This window comes from Ambystoma mexicanum, chromosome 4p (assembly GCF_040938575.1).
Source record: "Ambystoma mexicanum isolate Mex_15411 chromosome 4p, UKY_AmexF1_1, whole genome shotgun sequence".
Lineage (NCBI taxonomy): Eukaryota > Metazoa > Chordata > Amphibia > Caudata > Ambystomatidae > Ambystoma > Ambystoma mexicanum.
The window spans coordinates 814909307-814930544 of NC_090927.1; the positions used below are offsets into that span (position 1 = coordinate 814909307).

The window sequence follows — 21238 nt, forward strand, 5'->3', positions numbered from 1 at the left end:
ACAGGTAGTGCTAGACATGTACTTCGCAGCTTGGCAAACCCTTCTGTTATCCAAGTTCCTGGACCCTTATTCCCACTCCTTCCACCCTCTCCTTTCCACCCTGTTCCTGGAATCCATGTATCCTTGCGACCGCTTCTTCCTTCCTGGACGTCCTGAACCCGCGAGTATCCTGGAACGCTGAACACACGCTGGAGTCGGAAGAGACTCGTGCCGGCCTGTACAAAACCCGATCCGCCCGCAAGAAGAATCATCCCGCGGATGCCTGCAAGAAGCGATCTCAGGTGAGACGGGGGGGAGATTCACGACAATTTGAGACGCTGAACGACCGATATTGAAACCGATATGGAAAAGGCCGTCCAGGATCTCATGCGTGGCATGCAAGAACTAACAACCGAGGTGCAGAACTTAAAAGCGGAGAACGCCGCATTAAAGCAACTTGTTTTGTCTCGCGATTCCGCTACAAAAGAGAGTGTGTTACTGGGTGGTGTCGTAGACAAGTATGATGGGTCTGCAAAATCCCTTCGTGGATTCCTGGACTCCTGTTTGGTGCATTTTACCTTTAAGCCCTATTATTTTTCAACTTCTAGGGCAAAAGTGGGCTTTATAATCTCGCACCTCACAGGAAATGCATTGACTTGGGCTACTCCCTTAGTCAATTCTGGAGATGCCCTCCTAGATGATTATGACAGATTCATACAGGCTCTCAAAACCATGTTCGACCGCCCAGAACAGGGTTATAGTGCCCAGCAACGCCTACTTGACTTTTGGCAAGGATCCCAGGACATGCTAACGTATGTCACAAGATTCAAACAATTGGCCAAGGAAGCAGATTGGTCCTCAGAAGCAAGTTTCACTCTCTTCCGTAGGGGCCTAAACGAGGATATCAAAGATGAATTAGCCAGAGTGGCTCGTCCTAGCTCATTCCAGGCTCTTATGGATTTAGCCATGCAGATAGACTTTCGTATCCAGGAAAGAAAGGCAGAGAGAAAAAAGACCAAGATGCCCTTCCAGAAAAGTTCTCTTGAGACTTCAGTAAAAACTGATCCTGTTCCAACCCCTGACACTGACCCGGAACCCATACAAATAGGAGCCTTCCGTGGACCCATTTCCCCACAAGAAAGGATGAGAAGGATCCACACAGGCTTGTGCATGTATTGTGCATCGGATAAACACCTGGTTAGAGAATGTCCTCTAGCCTCTCCACAGCGTTCGGGAAATGCCAGCTCCCGATCCTAGATGGTGCGAGGTGTCGGGAGAGAGATGTTTGCTCCGCATCTATTCCATCCTTGAACTCTCCTGGACAGAACAACCTAGTGGTTCTACAAGCCTTCTTATCGTCATCAAAGAAGGAGACCTACCCCATCCCGGCCTTGGTGGATTGTGGGGCTATGGGAGTATTCATTGATCAAGATTGGGTCTTTAAGCACCACATTCCATATGAAGCCCGGGGTGTAATGCAACCTGTGGAGGCAATTGATGGAAGACCCCTCAGTTCAGGACCCATATCCTTGCAGATCAAGGAAATACAACTTTCAATAAACCATCACCAGGAATTGATCAAGTTTGATATTATCAAATCAGCCCACTACCCCATGGTACTAGGCATGCCCTGGTTGCAGAAATACAATCCATACATCAATTGGACAGCAGGATCCTTGTTTCTTGGTTCAGAGTATTGTCTGTCTCATTGTTTATCCCCGGATCCCTCCTCGATATTGTCTGAAAGTAATCCAGCAGATCAACAAGAGGCACTCATGGTTTCCAATATCATTCAGGTCCCAAAGGCCTATCAAAGTTATGCTGATGTGTTTTCAACTGCCCTAGTTCAGGCTCTACCCCCTCACAGACCTGAAGACTGCGCAATAGACAGAGCCTTCAGCAGTGATTCCCTTTGGGAGGATGTTTATCCTATCCGAACCTGAAAAAAGGCCCTCCGAGAATACTTGGATACCAACCTTGAAAATGGCACCATAAGACCATTGAAATCCCCAGCTGGAGCCTCGCTGTTCTTTGTTCCCAAGAAGAACACCAAGGAACTTAGACCTTGCCTCGATTATCGTGGATTAAATCAATGCACCCTCAAGGACCGCTACCCCTTACCCTTGATCTCGGATATTCTTGAAGCGGTGAGAGGTGCTGTAATCTTCACGAAAGTGGATCTCATGGGTGTCTATCATCTGATTCTTATCAAGGAAGGAGACGAATGCAAAACAGCCTTTAGAACTCCTTTTGACACTTGAAATATCTGGTCATGCCCTTTGGACTTGCTAATGCCCCTGCAGTCTTTCAACGATTCATGAATAGGGTGTTCTCTGAAATGCTGTTTCTCTTCGTCATCGTCTATCTAGACGATATCTTGATTTACTCCAAGGACCTTTTAAAGCATGAAGAGCATGTAAAGGCAGTTTTACAACGACTACGTGAACACAGACTCCTAGCCAAACCTGAGAAATGCCTGTTTCACGTTACTTCTGTCCATTATCTAGGATTTGTCCTTAGTCCAGAAGGAATTGGTATGGATCATTCGAAGGTAAAGGCCATACTATCTTGGCCGGCTCCCACTTCCGTGAAACAAGTTCAATCCTTCCTGGGGTTTGCCAATTTCTATCGAAAGTTCATACCCACCTTTTCTGAGATTGTTCAACCGATCATCGCTCTCTTGAAGAAAGACACTCCCTTTCTCTGGTCTGCACCTCAAGACAAGGCATTCCAACGCCTAAAGACAGTTTACTCAAGCCCCCATCCTAGCCCAACCCGACATTAATCGGCCATTCCTGGTGGAGACGGATGCCTCTAAATACGCCATAGGAGCAGTCTTGAAGCAAGAATTTGAGGACAAGTTGGAACACCCCATTGCTTACCTTTCACGAACCCTGACTTCCAGTGAGACACATTATTCCGTCTTGGAAAAGGAACTGTTAGCCATCCGCCAAGCCTTCACAGAATGGCAACATCTACTCCTGGGAGCTAGACATCCAGTCCAGGTTCGCACGGACCATCGAAACCTTCAAGTTCTACAATCCTTGGAGTGTAGGAACAGTCGTCAGGCCCGCTGGGCCTTCTTTGCCCAGTACCAGTTCCACATCAGTCATGTTCCTGGATCACAAAACATAATTGCTGACGCCTTATCTCGACGTCCCGATTACGAAACTATTGAAGATCGGGCCTATCCCAAGATGTTTCCCCACACGATTTTTGTAGCTCAAGCAGTCAGTCTTTTGGAAGAAGTCTGGATGCAAACCCAATCCTCTGAGCTCTGGAAGGATATTTCAAGGAAGAATCCATGGAATCTGAGAACCAAGGACGGATATATGTTCAAAGATAACGCTCTAGTCATTCCCACACAGAAACTACAACAAAGGATAATAAACCTCTGCCACGATACCCTCCACTCCGGACATCGTGGCATCACCAACACTCTCCGTCTTATACAAAGACAATTTTGGTGGCCTAGCATGAAGACTGACGTACAACTGTACATCCGAGCCTGCTCTATCTGCAGTCAAAACAAACACGATAACAAGAGACCGGTGGGTCTCCTGCTGCAACCTACACTACCGACAAGGCCATGGGAATTAATTGTTACAGACTTCATTGTGGAACTACCACCTTCCAGGGGATACACGACTATCATGGTCACCATTGACTTGTTGGCTCATTTTACACCCCTGTACAAACTACCATACTCATCAGAACTCGCTGGAATCTTCCTGGAACACATTTTCCGACTTCCTTCCAAGATCATATCAGACCGAGGAGCTCAATACGTCTCACAATTCTGGAAACATCTCTGTCGCATTCTAGGAATCCAACGTGCTCTTTCATCTGGTTATCACCCACAAACTAAAGGAGCTACGGAACGTGTAAATCAGACCCTAGAACAATACCTTCGTTATTTCGCCACCAAGGTACAGGATGATTGGTCGCTACTTATACCTGTGGCTGAATTCGCCTACAACAATTCCGATCACTCAGCAGTCAAGAATAGCCCCTTCTATTGCAGTCAAGGATTCCACCCGCCAGTTTTACCTTCTGTTCTTCCACATCCTACACCAGTACCTACCGTCGACTCCTGGATCGAAACTCTCATCAACATACACAAGGAAGCCAAAGAACATTTAGAACACGGCCTAAAGACACACTAAGCGTTATCCGGATTCCAAGAGAAGACCAGGGACTTCTTATTCAGTCGGTGATCAAGTCTGGTTGTCCTCGAAACTACTACCACATTTACGACCAAACAAATTGGCCCCCCGGTACTATGGGCCATTTTCCATAAAAGAAGTCTTCAACCCAGTCTTATTCCGGCTCAAGCTACCAGACTCCTGGAAGAAAATTCACCCAGTTTTTCACACTTCTTTATTGAAACCCTATATCCGATCCTCCCGGAAATCCTGCAGACCCAGTCCCGTGGTGGTGGACGATCAACTGGAATATGAAGTATCCAGAATATGCGATTCCAGGTATAAACGGGGTCAACTTCAATACCTGGTTGAGTGGAAAGGATATCCTCCTAGTGAAAGAACCTGGGAACCACTTTCTTACCTGAACACCCCCTGATTGCTCCGAAGATATCATCTCATACACCCGGGCAAACCTGGTGGAACAGGTTTTCGGAGGAGGCATGCTGTCATGACCCACAGAACGCGCCCCTTCTGGACTTCCTGGTCCTTATCGCGGCGGGGCTTGCATTCATTGTTTCTCCCTACATTGCCGTATCACGTGACACGCCTCGCACCAGCCTTCACGGTGGACGTAGTACGTCCCATAAATATGCCGCGGCCCCGCGGGTCTCAACGCTATCAACAGGTAGTGACTAGACGTGTACTTCGCAGCTTGGCGAACCCTTCTGTTGTCCAAGTTCCTGGACCCTTATTCCCACTCCTTCCACCCTCTTCTTTCCACCCTGTTCCTGGAATCCACGTATCCTTGCGACCGCGTCTTCCTTCCTGGACGTCCTGAACCCGCGAGTATCCTGGAACGCTGAACGCACGCTGGAGTCGGAAGAGACTCGTGCCGGCCTGTACAAAACCCGACGGGGGGAGATTCACGACACTGTATGCCTAAGGGAAAACTGCGAGCAGCAAAATCGTACTGGCTACCCCAACAAGCAAGGCCCAGTTGAGCGCAATATCCTTGGATGGGTGAGAGACTGCACACTCAGGAGGTTGACACATGTACCCCGAGGATAGTAACTAGAGTAAGAACCACAACGGTCGTATAATAACAGCCTGCAGACCATAATTGGATTTTCGGGAGTAAGTCGAGACACAAAGGGGGCCCATGTGTTGACACACGCCCTACACTGCTCACATACAGGGGAAGTGCGCAAGCACTGGCAAACCTGAAAAGGACGAATTAAGATGGTTAACATTGCTGAATAACATACACTGCAGGCACAAGTTCGCAAGCGTTACTGCAATATAAAAGACGCCACCTAACAGTGGAAACCGTTTAAGGCACCTGGGAGGCAACTCAATTATCCCGGAGTAAGTAAGTGGACGGGAGCGGAGTTCATAGAGGATGTGGTGCCCCCGTTGCTAGCCTCTCGTTGCTAAATCAGGATGGGAGAATCCTTACAGCCTTAATGGCCAACAGACTGAAGTCAGTAATAGCTAAACTTATACACCCGGACCAGACGGGATATGTGCCAGGCAGGAACATTATGTGTAACCTGAGGAGACTACACCCTGTTATAGATAATACAAATGGAGGCACGCAACCATATGCAGTAGCCTCAATGGATACGGTTAAAGCATTCTACTCAGTCAGATGGCTATGGCTAACTGCGGTGCTTCACTGCATCAGCATGGGGCCAACTTACATAATATGGGTACGGATGCAGTATAGCAGCACACAAGCGAGAGTCAGGACAGGAGTCCACATTTCGGATCAATGGCAGATGGAGAAGGGTACCAGACAGAGTTGTCCGTGGTCAACTTTTGTTTTATACTGCCCTTGGACAGCTGGCAGTGTACCTTCGGAAGGAATATCACGATGCAGGCATAGTTATACAGAACAACGTTAATTTAATCTCTCTATACACAGATGATATGCTTTTGTACTTACAGCACCCAAAAACCAATTTATAGTACATTCTGGATGCGTTTAAGCGTTACGCAGATTTATCAGGCATTACGATTAATGAACAGAAATCAGGCTTGCTCCCCTTGTCAGCATACAAAGGGACTTTTCCTAGTGCACCGACTACGCTACCGGTGAAGTGGGAGGTAAACTCATTCAGAATCTTGGGAGTAGACATTTTTCACGACCCTAAGACTGAATATCTAGAGAACACACTAAAGGCGGTGGAGAAAGTGGAAAGTCCACGGCTTTCTAGGTCAGATTGCCGCTCTCGATGGGGAGAGCGGCATTACTAAATATAGTAGTGCTCCCGAGGCTTCTTCATTTTTTTAACTAATATTCCTATAATATCCCTAAAGGCTTTTTTAAACAGGCTCGACGGTATATGTCGAGGCTTCCTATGGCACAACACAAGGTGCAGAGTAGAACTGCCTAGATTGCAGAGACCGTACGAGCAAGGTGGCATAAAGGTGCCCAATTTCGAGGCATATTTTGTGGCGAGCCAGCTGCAATTTATTACTAACTGGCTATCAGATGAGCAGTCCCAAGACACCTTGATGCTGCAGCACTTAAGTGCCTCATTTTATCTGAATGAGGTGATATGGATGGTGGCAGTGTGCATCCCCAAGTCCCTGCTGCTGCTGCAGCTGTGCAGGACGATTTGGCTTAGGACCTGTTGCTTTTTAGCGAAACTGTTACCTTATTCACCCCAGATCCCATTAGGAGGACCACCCACAACTTAGACTAAATGTGAGGAAGTACTGAGAACCCATGGGAGTGGTAACGGTTGGAGACTTGCTGCGCGAAGGCAGACTAATGGATTTCAGTGTACTCACATCAGAGACAGGCATACACGAAGGACAATACTTAACACATGCCTCACTCCTCACTAGGTTACAGCAGAAATGGCCAGGCACGGACAGGGTGTTGCCTGAAGATGACGCTATTGAAACGCTTTATGATATTTCGGAGGGCGACATGCAGTGTCTAGGATATACGAGTTACTTATGTCACCGAGTGGAGATATGCTGAGGCAGACCAGACGCAGCTGGGAGGCAGACTTGCAAGAGCAATTAACAGATGCAGTCTGGGGTAGGGCACTAGCCTATCATAAAAAGGTGTCTAGAAACCCGAAACTCCAATTAATACAGCTGTATATAACTCACATGGCATACCTAACCCCAAAGAGGATGGCCAAGTTTAGCAAGGCAGCAGAACAAACCTGCCCGAAATGTGGATTGATCAATGCGGATATGGTGCACATGTTCTGGGCTTCCCTTGAGATCTGACAATACTGGGAAGAGATTGCGTAGGCTTTGGCAAGGGCAGGTATAATACTGGACACCGCTTTATAGTCATTGCATCGAATGCAATAGCATTGAATGCCATACCAGAGAAAAAAAAGCATCGAAAAGAAAAGCATTGAATGCATTTTTTTCCATTTTTTTTTTAATGGAGGTCCCATCCTAAACCCCTCGTTTTTAACCTTTAAAACCCCTTTTAATTAAACTAAACCCTTTACCTTTTAAAAAAAGCAATCAATGCTTTTTTCTCTATGCTTTTTTTTTTCTGGTATGGCATTCAATGCTATTGCATACGATGCAATGACCAGATACCCTGGACACCAGTACTCCCTGGGCTGTATGCTCAGCATTTTTGCGCGACCGAAACACGCAAGACATGTCTGTAAGCTGAAAGACTTAACATATATCCTGGCGAAACAGAATAGCAATGGGGTGAAAAGCGCCCAAGAAACCAGAAGTACGCCTATGGTGGAGCGACCTCCAAAAATGGATGGCAGATATCGCAGTATGGCGGGAAGTAGCTCGCCGAGGCCAACGTGAACCAAGTATTGACCTAGACTCCTGGAATCAAGTGATGCAGGAGTTGATGGACGTACCGCAGAGCGATGCCTGACCAGTAGTAATTGTCCCACACAATTAGTAGCGAATGCGAATGCATACATCTAAAGTCCATGTAAAATGTTAGCAGGATGTCAGTGGAGTAGGCTGGGATGAGGGTGGAAGGGTTCGGGGGTGTGGAGCATACAGACACAATTGACTGGATAATGTATGCAATGTACATAAGAGTCTGTAAGTTATATTGTTGTTTAAAAATCAATAATGAAAAATAAAAACTGAATATTAGCTTGCATGACATCTAGACAGAGCTGTGAACATTAGTTTGCGTAACATCTAGAAAGAACTGTGAATACTAGCTTGCATCACATCTACACAGATCTGTGAACATTAGCTTGCTTCACATCTAGACAGAGACGTAAATATTAGCTTGCATCACATTTAGACAGAACTGTAAATATTGGCAAGCATCACAATTAAACAGAAATGTAGGGGATATTCAGGAGTTGCATCTAGATAGAATTTGGAGATTAGCAGGCACGAGCTCGAGAAAGAATTGGGAAGGTTAGCATGCGTCACATCTAGATAGCGATGCCACTAACCAATCCCACTAAAAAGAATCTCATTCCTCTGCACACAACTTTCACACTAACTATAACTAAACACAACCACACCTCTAAAGCACACCAAACCGCATGCATTTCACTGCACACGGCACCGCAACAACAAAGCAAATCACACATAGCCTCGCACAACATAACATGACGGCTACCAGCCGAAAGCACACCTAAGCTCAGCGAACGGTGTTAACCGAACTGAAGCTGCCAACAGCACATCATAGCTCTCTTGCTCTTTCTCCCACTCGGTCCCCCTAACACCCTACCCACTTTCCTTTTCAGATCCGCCAGAGCGCCAGGGTACCATTCCGGCGGTGATAGTGCGCAGTACAAATGTCCTTTAACATTAACTTTAAAAGTCCTTCCCTGCGGAAGCAGATGGGGTATAGTACCCCAAGAGTCACATGTCCCACATTAAGTCTTTTTTTAGGGAGCTGGGAGTCTCTTAAGAAAGCAGAATATGTGTTGGCAAAGCCAACATGCAGGTGTACGTGTTCCAAGAATTGAAGACCAAAGCAGGCAAAGTTCTTTCAGATTCCTTTCCCAATCCCATTACCTCAGGGGAAGGCTAGGGTGTTTGGGAGGGGAGGGGTCAGAACTCCACCGAATGTAACTAGGCAAGGGAGAGGAAGGGTAAGAATGTTAGCCTTTGTTGAACCCTATGGAAGGAGAGGGTATAAACAATTATGTAAACTCACACGCAGTGCTCGGTTTCCCTCTTTTGTCTCAAGAGGATAGCTAAGGGGCAACGTGCTCACCTTGGAAGCAAAACGACACGGAACAACACAGGTTTGGTCCGCGCTTAGAAACCGCTGGGTATTAAGCGCGTTATAAATAACCTATCACATAATATCATATAAACTCCCCCCTTCCGTTTCTGAATCTGGTGGTCCTACTTATGTCATGTATTGGTTCAGTTGGAGAAGGTCGAGGGATTTGCTTGTGCAGAGGTCACTGTTGGCGTATCTGGTCCGGCTAGCCGGCAGTTCTGAGCTCTGGCGAGACAGTTCCTGTGTCTGGACAGCTGGATGGCCATGGCACAAGGAAAAGAAGACCACTATGATGTGGATGGCTTCACAAACCCCAGGACATGATGCAAGTGGTAGACAGCGATGAACAATGATCAGGTGTCGGAAGCCGACTCTTGTGGCAGATGCAAAGAAGCTGGACTGCAAGGCTTCTCTTTATGCTGGAGAGCTGCAACTGCAGGGAAAGCCTTTTGTTTCACAAGCTTAAAGTTTGTGGAGTCGCAATTCGGAACTTAAGAAGGCGACCAATGCAAAGAAGTAGCACAGGAGGAAGATATTCAGTCCACAGGGTAGCCCGGGACACTTCTGGCAGCATCCCAGGGCAAGATCCTCGAGCAAGGGGTTAGGAAATTGCTGATTTAGAGACAGGGTGCCCTTCTCTACCAGCTGCCACTGATACGAAGAATTGGTTTGTTTTCCTTAGTGGTTTTGTCTTTTCCAGATAGTAGATCACCGCTCTCCTCACAAACCGCTGGGTATTAAGCGCGTTATAAATAATCCGCAAATAATAAATTACAGACTACCCAGAACAACGCCATTAGAGCGGCTCTCAATATCCCCCGATCTGCCCACATCTCAGAAACCAGAAAGAACCTCAACTGGCTCTCAGTCGCCCAAAGGATTTCACTGAAAGCACTCACCCTTACATACAAATGTGTTAACCACCAGGCCCCCACATATCTAGCCTCTCGTTTCACTCAACATATTCCAACGCGAGTACTCAGATCCGCACAGTCCCACGGTCTCGAAATCCCCAGATTCAAGCTTCATACAGCTGGGGGTGCTAGCTTCCCTGTCCTGGCAGCCAAGCTTTGGAACACGGTACCACTTACCATCAGATCCTTACCATCACTTAACCTATTCAAACACAAAGCCAAGCTCTGGCTAGTTACTTCTCATTAACAACTGCCCTCTGACCCTGACGGGCTAGCTGCGACTTAGCTTTGCTCTGCCCTGGCACCTTTGTGCCGCTTGTTGCCCTGTTTTGTAACGTCAACTGTATCTGGTAACGTCAATTGTATAATCTGTATATCTTTATATTGCATATATTGTATATGTTGTTCGCAATTTGTTGATACCAATGTGATGATATGTTCTACCTGTAACCTCTGCCAAGATATGCGCCCGGTTGCCTTAGGGCCTGGTTTGCGCTATATAAATAAAATAAACATAAACAAACATAAACCAATGTGTGGAGGCTTATTTCTGCCACGTTAGGGGGGTTCTGGAAAAAGGTGGGTAGTTCTTTGGATTGGTTTACATGGAACTTTGAGATAAATGTAGGCGCAAAGCGTGAGTGTGCGCGCAAAACCACCTTACCTTTGTGAATCGTGACAAATGGGTCCTGAACTGAAAGGGCTTGCAGTTCACTAACTCCCCTTATAGAGGTGATCGCCACATGGAAGACGGTCTTGTAGGTGAGTGCTTTAAGGCTAGCCTTGTGCATTGATTCAAATGGAGGCCCCATTAGTCTTGTAAGAACACTCAGGTCCCACCCGGGGAAATAGGGGGATGAAGCCTTTTTATCCCTTCCATAAATGCTTTAATTACTGGAATTTTCCACCACAAAGCCTTGCTTTGGGACGTGGTGTATGCCGAAAGGGCTGCTAAGTGGACCTTTAGAGAATTGAAAACCAGACCTGAATCTAACAGGTGGGTTAGGTACAGGACAATATGTTCAGGTGTGCATTCAATAGGATTGACACCCTTGCCATTACACCAGATGACAAAGCACTTTCATTTGCTGAAGTTGCAATTTCTGGTGTTAGGTTTCCGTGCTTCTCTGAGTATGTCCATACATCTTTGAGGAAGTTGGAGGTGCTCGAACTCTATGACCTCAGGAGCCAGGCTGCTAAATTGAGAGTTTGAGGGCATGGATGTAGTGTTTTCCCCCTCGTCTTGAGACAGCATGTTGTATGGGCACGGCAGCTTGCTGGGAAAGCAGACTGACATTGACATGAGATGGGAGAACCAAGGCTGGCGGGCCCACATTGGGGCCACCAGAATCATCCTGACTGGCTCTTGGTGCATCTTGTGCACTATTCTGTTGAGCAGGGGAATCGGGTGAAAAACAGACAAATTTCCCTGACCATGTTATCCAGAGAGCAGTTCCCTTCGAGCGGTTCTGAGGGTACATGGAGGCGTAATCTGGGCATTGGGCGTTGTCCAGAGTCGACCTCTGGGAAGCCCCAGTCTGCAAAGACATTGAGTACAATGTCCCCCTGTAGTCCCCACTAGTGCTCTACGGGTAGAGGGAAGTCTCTGCTGAGTACGTCCGCCAGAAGATTGAGTTCCCCTGGAAAATGTTGTGACAGGAGGAACATCTTGTGTTTGAGAGCCCACTTCCATATGTTCTGGAATAGTTTGGACAGCCCTAGAGAGTGAGTGCCCCCTTGTTTGTTTAAATAATACATGGCCGTAATACTGTCCATGAGCACAAGAACTGTCTTCCCCTGAAGGTGCGTTTGGATGGCCTTCACGTTTATGTGAATGAATGCACCCGCTGGGGACCACACGCTGTGTGCCGTCTGATGAAAGAGGTGAGCCCCCCATCCCGTAAGAGATGAGTCTGTGGTGAGAGTGGCTTCTACTGCGGGGGTGATGAAGGTTTTCCCCTGCAGAAGGTTTTCCCTTGACCACCACTGCAGAAACTGAACGAGGGCTGCCAAGACAAAACACTAGATCGTCCCACTGACCGCTGGCCTGACACCATTGGCTCGAGAGCCACTCTTGCATGGGGCGCATGCGCAGGGCGAGCGTGGGGAACTAGGTAGATGCAGGAGGCCATCATATCTAACAGTCGCATGGCTTTGCGTACGGTCACCTTGTGACTGGCTACATAGTGAGGGATTTGGAACAGCATATTTTGAACCCTCTCGGAGGGAAAGACAATGCCGTCTTTGGTCCAAATTAGAGCCCCCAGAAACTGACTTGGCTGGGGTTTAGACTGGATTTTTATTCGTTGATCGAGAATCCTCGGTTGAAGAGAAGATCTACCGTCTTCTGGGTATTTGTTTGGCATGTTCCGGACAAATCCCCTGTTATGAGCCAGTCGTCAAGGTAAGGCTAGACTGGGATGGACTGTCTGCTCACGTGAGCAGCTACTACCGCCAGTACCTTTGTGAACACCTGTGGAGCCGAGGGAATGCGAAAGGGGAGAACCTTTAACTGATAGTTGGTGTTTTCTATCATGAACCTAAGGTACTTTCTGTGCGCTGGCAACATTGAAATATGAAAGTATGCATCTTTCATATCCAATGTGGCCATGTAATCCCCTTGCAGCAGCAGTGGGATTACTTCCTGCAGTGTTGTCATTCTGAATTTTTGAGGTTTGACATACATGTTCGCTGGGCGCAGGTCTAACACAGGGCGCATGGTGAGATCCTTTTTGGGTACAAGGAAGTACACTGAATAAATACCCTTGTTTACCTAATGAATGGGGACAACTTCTACGGTGCCCTTTTCCAGAAGGACTTGAACCTCTTCCAGCAGGATGCGCAGGTGTTCTGATGACAGGCGTCTGGTCTTTGGTTGGTAGTATCGAGGTGGTCAGGGACACTTGATGCAGCAGCCGTGGGTAACGGTCTTTAACACCCACTGGTCTGATGTGATCCCTTCCCAGGTATGAATGAATGACAAGCGACCCCCGACGGTTGAGGTATGGGAGGAGACCGAATTGGTGAGTCACTTTGAGGTGGAGGTCGGGGAGCCTCTAGTAGTGGAATTCCTGCCTTTACGAGGACCTCTCTGTTGATACTTACTATTACCGGAAGACCCTTAGCCGAAAGACCAGGGGGTACTTCCTGAGCCATATTGTCCATGGAAAGACTGGGAAAAGGATTGTCCATGAAAGGAACAGAGGGAATTGGAGTTTCCACGTTGGTGGAAGGGCTCGGACCTGATCTGGCTGACTGATATCAGAATTTCGTGCTCCTTCGTGGCATTCTCTAGGGCACCATCAGCAGCTTTCCCAAAAAGGTTAGAGTCCTTGACTGGTTTATTAATAAGAGAGGACTGAGTTTCTGTTTTAAAGTCAGAGTTCTTTAACCAGGAGTGTCTCTTGAGTAAAGTCCCCTGGGCTAGCGTGCATCCAGCAGTCTCCGAAGAGTCCAGAGTATTGAATATGTTATAGGTAACCCATCTGCCCTCAGCCAATTGGTTGGGCTCTGGGACCTTTTGAAGGCCATCCTGGACCAGCCCACTGGACATCGCAGTAGCTTGCTAGTAGAGTTGTATTGTTTGCGACCCTAGTTGAATAGGCCGCAGAGGCAGGGATCCGTTTTCCGAGGGCATAAAGTTTCTTACAATCCTTATCCGGAAGGGCTTCCGCCGTGGACAGTGGAACCCCCGCCCTCTTCCTAGTGGTTGTAACCACCAGGAAGTCCGGTGTGGCATGTCCCTGTATATATAGTGGGTCGGAAGGAGATGGGCGGAATAATTTGTGAGGGAAGGTGACCACAAAGAAGGAGCTAGGTACTTCTTTATAGAATTGAGTAAGGGGATGGCCTGACTAGTTGGGGGCTTCTCCTTGAGGATATCCTCAACAAAGTCCAAGTCAGGGGCTGCCTCGTGTGTAGCAATCGCGAAATGACCGGCCGCTCTCTACAAAATGGCGTTGAATAACATTTGGTCATTCACAGGTGAGGACTCCCTTTGTGGAGGTGAAGAAGGGGGATATAGACAAATGATGTCAGGGTCAGGGGTGTGTGTTGGTGATAGCCAAGGGCCCTGATCCCCCGACAGATCCTGATCCCAGTCTGGGTCTTGGTCAGCTGTGTACTGAGCAAATAGATTACTGTCGACATAGGTATCCTCCTGCTCTGAGACATCCAAGATATCCTCTTGGTGACCTTGTGCAGAGATGGCACATTTCTGCAATTTATGTGGAATGGGGCAGGAGTCCTCTTCCCAAGGTCTTTCGGGAGTAATATATTTGTCTGAAAAGTCAATAAATTGGATCATTTTGTCCATATAGTTTTCAAATCTCCTCCTAGTCCTAAGGGAAGATGCAGAAGGGTCTGGAGATGGAAAAGATTGCCCAGAAGGGGGGTATTTTCCTAATGCCTTTGAGAGAGGCTGGGGCTTCAGAATACGCCTCTCTATGAGAGGGGGTGTCCTTGTGTTATGTAGCTGCCGAAATAATAGCTGCAAGGCTTTCACGTCTTTTCGGCAGCTGAATAGAAGGTCTACACGTCCCTGATGGTGCCGTCGTGGTCGACGATTACACCGAAGCCTTAGGTGCTTGCGCGCCTTTGGATGGTGTGTTGCCGACCAATATGTTTTTTTGAGTGAAGGCCCTTTCCAGAGGAATGCCCAGTCGCATGCCACGAAGATGGTTGCGTGGAGGGTGCCAGATCGCAAGGTTCAGGATGCGCTGTCGAAGTTTTCGGTGGCCTTGATGGCTTTGCGCGCTTCTTCAACGTTTCCGTTGAGGAGGCCTTAGGAGTTGTGTATTTAGGTATTTGTGGTGCTTGTGTACCCTTGTCGCTGGGGTGTGAACTCCCCATAACAGAGACGATGGCCTGTCTGTCAGGACCAGCGACGGGCATCTGGGAGCCTGAAGGTTCCGCCGAAAGGTCGATGGCTTCCAATTCGGAGCCAGGGCTGCCGATGCTCAGCGGGACCCAGAAGTGCAGAACGAGGAGAACGGGTGAGTGTGCGCCTGTGTGTTGCGTGTCTGGCTGTGTTTTGCTTTGGGGGAGTCTTGGGTGGGGAGGGATTGGGATGAGAAATGGGGGTTGGTTGGCAAAACACCCTATTTAAAGGAAATCCCGCAGGAGAGGGTGGGGATCAACAATGGGAGGCTTAGGGGGTTAAATCCCCGAATATAAAAATAAACTCATTGTAAAGCTCTCGAGCGAAAAAGACCTTTACAATGCAGGTTTTACGATCAAAAGAAAATCGGTGATTGGAAATAGGTCTTTGTCTCTTGAGGGCTTTAAAATGAGGTTATTTCACTAGAACCGAGAGGCCACTAAAGGGGCAATAAGCTTGACTAGCTGAGGAGCAAGAGGGTCTGAGTGGGCACAAGAGGGGTTAGCCTTCATCAGTAGAGATAGCAGTTTGTCAGTATAAGTGTGACTAAAGTGGGAGATGGAGACAGAGGATGATGGTAGTGTAGGCAGAGCGTAAAATGTGGGAGGAGGGAGCGTGAGGAAGGTCAGGGGAGCCTCTCTAATTTGGAACTTTTTGCAGCAATGTATTCAGCTCGGTCATTAGCTGGTCATTAGCTGTGAGAGTGGAGTTGATAGTCATAGACTTAGGGGGAGTGAGGAGTGAGTTTAAAGTGTTCTGTGGCCGGCAAGAATGGTTGGAGTGAGAGTCAATGAAGGGTAGGTAGAATTGCCTTTTCGCTCCATCAAGTGTGGACTTGAAAGAATTCAGGGCAAAGGGTAGAGTTGCAGGTCCTCATGCGAGTGGGTACTCCTCCATTTGTGCCGTTGAATAGATAGTAATGTTACAGGTAGAAGTAACAGTGTTATGGGACACGTCTAACACGAATGCATGTGAGTGGAGGTAGATTCACCAGGAATATAGATCTATGGGAGTGGTGTACAAGACCCAAGGAAATAAGTACATTCATGTGGGTGACAGGATTGCTAGGTATGTCACCCATTAGAATAAAGTAAAAGAAAAAGCAACCATGCACTTTTCATCTTTGCTTCTGTAATGATTCTGCAAACTGCACTTCCTCTCCTCTGATGCCACTGCCACGTTCATGGACTGAAGACCGTGACAAAAAGAAGACTAGCCCGACTAGGAAAAATGCTTACAAAAACATTTTGAAATAAGATGGCTCAAAGGTGTTTTTATGGGCTGGAAACATACTTTGAATAGGAATGTAGGTCCTCGTTAAAAACGATGAATGAGCTCCTTGAAGTGAGTTGTAATGGACAGCAATGTTTTTAAGAGAAATGTAAGATCTGTTTAAGGACATGTGCTAACTGAAAGGAAACACTGATCGCTTAATAGAAAACAGAAAATGTAGAGACATGTATTTACATGGAGGATGAGTAGGATTCCACAGAATGGCAGGGCTGTGCGCTTCTTAGGAGTTTTGGGCAGATCAATGCTTCAGGATAGGGTTCTATGCATGTGGCTTTTATATAAATACACAGGGCTTGGAAATTGCATAGCAGTTTTATACATGATTTATATTAAAACTTACACTGATGTTTGCAGCAATCCGTTATCTTTCAGCAGCTTTAACACATCCTGGAATTTCTCTCGGTAAAAAGACTCGCCAGAAAATTCATCAAAATGTACACCTAGCCGCTGGAGTGTAAGTAAAAGTAAAGAGCTCATTAGTGTTTCCCCACAGACAATTAACCTTCACCTTCTTGGCATCATTGTACGGGTTAGCTTAAGCAGCAAGACGTGCTATGACCAATACTTTTACAGTGCTAGGGAATGCAGAATCTGGCAAGTCATTTTTGGAAAAGGAATAATGTAAGGTCTTCTCTGTGGATTTCATCTTGTGTCTGCCCCATTTACAGACACCCCCTTCACATCAGCTCTGGCCCTCAGATCTCCACCCAGCTCTATATGTCATACACTGTGACGAGGGATGCCTTTTCCACTCTTGAATAGAGTAGAAATGTAACACTGAAACCATAGAAATTGCCTGTTTGGTTCATCTGTCATTTCCTCTTTTTTTCTTTTTTGTAATGTATTTTTATTAACATTTTGAATATAACAAACTGTAATTTAGCCCCAAAAGAAAAAGAAAAGAAAACCCTCCTAATCAACGCCCCAAACATCCCCATCGCCTGCCCCCTCAATCCAGCATGGTACAAATTGAATAAATCACATCAGCAAAACAAAAAGATAAACTCAGTTAAGACACAGAATTTGGAGATGTAGCGGGCAGTATCGAATGTTATAACCTCCATGTAAGAATGTAAGTATCTCTGCCCAGTCCTGTGCAAATTTCGTTTGATCAGCTTGAATTTAGTTTGTTATCCACTCAAGTGCAACAAAGTTCCATAGTTTAGAAAACCAGTCCGCAATGTCTGGTGGGTCTTAGGGTCTTAAGATTTCCATTTTTGTGCTATACACAACAGAGCAGCCAGTTGTAAAATGACAAATGTTTAGCATTTTTGTTTCGAGAACAGTTTCAATTTTATCTTTGGGATCAACCAAAGATTAGACTTCATAGTACTGTGCCCGGCAGCCCAAAATATTTGCACCTTCAAATCCTCAATTTCCACCCAGTAACCCTTCAACTCCGGACAAGTACACCAAACATGCCCCCAGTCTCCTGGTAGACCACACTGCCTCCAACATTGCTGAGAAATGATTGGTTTCATTCTGTGCAAACGAGCCGGGGTATAATGCCACTGAACCATCGGCTTATACCAGAATTCCCTCATCTGAATCGAGCAAGTATACTTTTGGATATCTTTCCACAGCCCTTCCTAGTCGATTTGCGTTATTTGTTCCCCCAGGGTTTTCTGCCAACGAAATCTGTAATGTGGTGAAGAAGCGAGAAGTACCTCTGCAATAATGTTATATAAATTAGAAATAAGTGTCTTGTTCCCTGGATTTGTACTGACACATTTCTCAAATATAGTGAGCTCCCGGGTCGCCGCCAGTTTATTTGGGGGAGCTAATATCCAGTGGCGGACCTGGAAATATTGAAAAGGGGCAGATTCATTCAGGCCCAGTTCTATTTTGCATTGAGTAAAGGGTTTGGGATCCAAGCCCTCAAATACGTTGCAAAGTATTGTGCAGCCTGCTAGCTTCCATTTATTGAATGCCCAAGAGTCCTGACCTGGTGTAAACCGAGGGCGTTAAAGGAGAGGGCAAAGTCATGATTTGATATTTTCTAACTGCAGTGTCCCAGACCTCTTCCACCAAACTTGTAATCACACTTTCATGAATGTTTTGAGGACGGTCCCTTTTAGGAATTCATAGTTTTATCACCTAGTCTGGGGCCAACTATCAACCGCTCCATCTGTGCCCACTGCTTCTCCGAATCTTTGTCCCACCAGTCCTTTATTATGCGAAGTTGTGAAGCGAAGTAGACATTTTGCATGTTAGGATCACCCCCTCCCCAATCCCCCATTCGCATGTGTGGACAGCAAATCAAATGCTAACCTGGGATGTTTATTGTTCCAAATAAACGCCGATATCCTGCTCTGTAGTTTTTTAAAATGAGAGGCTGGGACCCGAACCAGAAGCGCCTGAAAAAAATAAAAAGGTATTTAGGAAGGACTACCATTTTAATTGTATTGATTCGACCAAGCCAGGATATCGTCAGTGGGCCCCATTTCCTCAGTTGCCCCGTCACATCTTCCAAAAATGGGGGGTAATTGGCATAGTACAGCTCTGTTAATGTAGGAGTCACCATTGCGCCAAGAAGTCTAATGCGGTCATGTGCCCAGCCAAATTCTGTGTACGATTAAAGTGTCTGCACCGCTTCCGGAGAGATAGATTTAAGATTTTGTATGATTGATTTTTAACCCTGCCACTGCCCCATAATGTTTTAATTTCCTAGCTATTAGTGACAACGTAGATACCGGGTCTGTTATCAACAGCAACATGTCATCTGCATATGCCATAGTTTTATGCTGAATCCCCCTGAACATTATCCCCTGTATTTCAATGGTTTGACACATTTTCGCAAGAAATGGCTACAGAGAGATGGCATAAAGTAACAGCGACAGAGCACCACTGTATAGTCCCTCTTTGGAGTGTAATAGATTGGGATAGTACAAATCGCTCAGAAGAAAGACGTATCTTATGCACGCCTGTCTGTCCTTCCTGAAAGCTATTCACTGCGTATGCAGAAGCAGGTATTGCAGTCCAGACCCGTAAGCCTGGTTATGCCATTTTATTTCTACTTTTATTTTTGGAGCTCCCTAAGGTTACTTTTGGTTTTTGAAATTTTGTGGTATTTTATATGGGTTTTTATTTTTGGTAGTCTGTGGCTACCATTTAGTTACGCTTAAGACTAGGGTATACTAAGAAACCCAACTAAGTATTGTCAAGGCAAAACAAGTGGCAGAGTTGCTAGAGTGACATTGGACAAGAACTGTGTACTCTAGGGCTGCAGTACCAAAAGCGATCCAGGAACAGGTGGTTACACCTGAGAATACAAAGCTGCTCAAATAAGAGACTAGTGTAATTGGAGACAAGACTATTTTCAAACACAAAATGTGTGCACAAGGTTCTGCACCCACTGCACTGTTCAAAGTTTAAATATGCAATGTTTAGAATGACTGACCTTTGATTAATAAATTAATTCTTATTGATCTCTGTCCAGGTGTATTGCTAGCTTATTATCTGGAAGTACATCCCTCATTCACTCCTGGTGAAGGCACTAAATGAACAGTTATGAGCAGCTGGTACTGCTCTCCTTGCACTCAGCCCGTACGCTTCAGGATAATCATAGAACAGGCTCCCTAACTCTTATAAAGTAAAACCCTAAGATGGCTTGGGGTCCTGTGTCCAAAGGTCACCAGTTCCAAAGTAGAGACTTCACAGGAAGGTTCATTAAGAGATTGGCAATAAGAGTCAAAAAGTTAGATAAAGCTCAGATAAGTAAATTCACTTAATCCCAATCCTTAGGATAGTCCTAGGGCGAGATTGTTGACCAGGTTCCCACCGAGCAAAGTCAGAAAAGAGTGATTTAGGGACAAGGCTTCACACCCATGTGGCCACAAGAAACCGTGTTTTCCACGACAGGAACTTCAATGGTGCAGAATGCAGAGGCTCGAATGGCGGCCACATGAGCCTGGTCTGCACTACTTTGAGCTCCGATAGCAAGTACAGCAGCACTTTTGGGGCCTTAATTCGCAGAGGGTTAATCTTCTGTGCCCCACACCAGACAGAAAACCTCTTCCATTTGTGTCCATAGCACTTGAGAGTTGAGGACGCCCAGGCCTTTGCAAGCACCTCCTTGCAGTCCGCCGGGATATCGTACTCTCCAAACTCTAGTGCTGCAGGAGCCAGGCCTGCAAGTTCAGCGACCCCGGGTCGTGGTGGAGGATGGCGCCTCCTTCTCTGGCGAGGAGATCTGCGTCCGTCGGCAGTTTGAATGGGGGGGGACGATGACATGTCCAGAAGGTCCGGGAACCATATCTGTCTCGGCCACGCCGGTGCAACGAGGATCATCCTGCACCGGGACCGCCTGAGTTGGTTGATGAGTCGCAGCAGCAACGGCGGGAACGCATACAGGAACAGGCCGTCCCAGGGGAATGAGAAGGCATCGCCCATGCTCCCTGGCTGGGGAAACCTGCTGGTGAACCTCCGGCACTTGGTGTTTGTCGCCGTCGCAAATAGGTCGATCTGGGGATTGCCCCATCGTTGGAAGAGTAGATCCAGTTGATCCTGACGCAGTTCCCACTTGTGGCACGAGCGCAGCTCCCTGCTGAGTGAGTCGGCGATGGTGTTCTTTATTCTTGCCAGATGGAAGGAAACCAGAAACATCCCTTGGGCGATGGCCCAATGCCACAGATCCTGGGCTTCCTTGGATAGGGCTGGGGATCTGGCGCCTCCCTGCTTCCGGATGTAGAACATTGTGGGGGTGTTGTCAGTGAAAATCCTCACCACCTTGCCCTTGAGGGACGGGAGGAACGACCTGAGGGCCCAGAACACGGCTCGGAGCTCCAGGACATTGATGTGTAGAGACCTTTCCTCCGGAAGC

General features: G+C 46.9%; 1 protein-coding gene across 3 annotated transcripts in view; it reads right to left on the minus strand.

The window, feature by feature from the left end:
• The window catches only part of RARS2 (arginyl-tRNA synthetase 2, mitochondrial), an 816998-nt gene that overhangs the window by 374081 nt on the left and 421679 nt on the right, over nucleotides 1-21238 (minus strand). For all 3 annotated transcript variants that reach the window (XM_069606382.1, XM_069606383.1, XM_069606384.1), the window contains one exon: nucleotides 16757-16863. In XM_069606382.1, the coding sequence (XP_069462483.1) occupies nucleotides 16757-16863 (107 nt within the window). The remainder of the gene's footprint in view (nucleotides 1-16756; nucleotides 16864-21238) is intronic.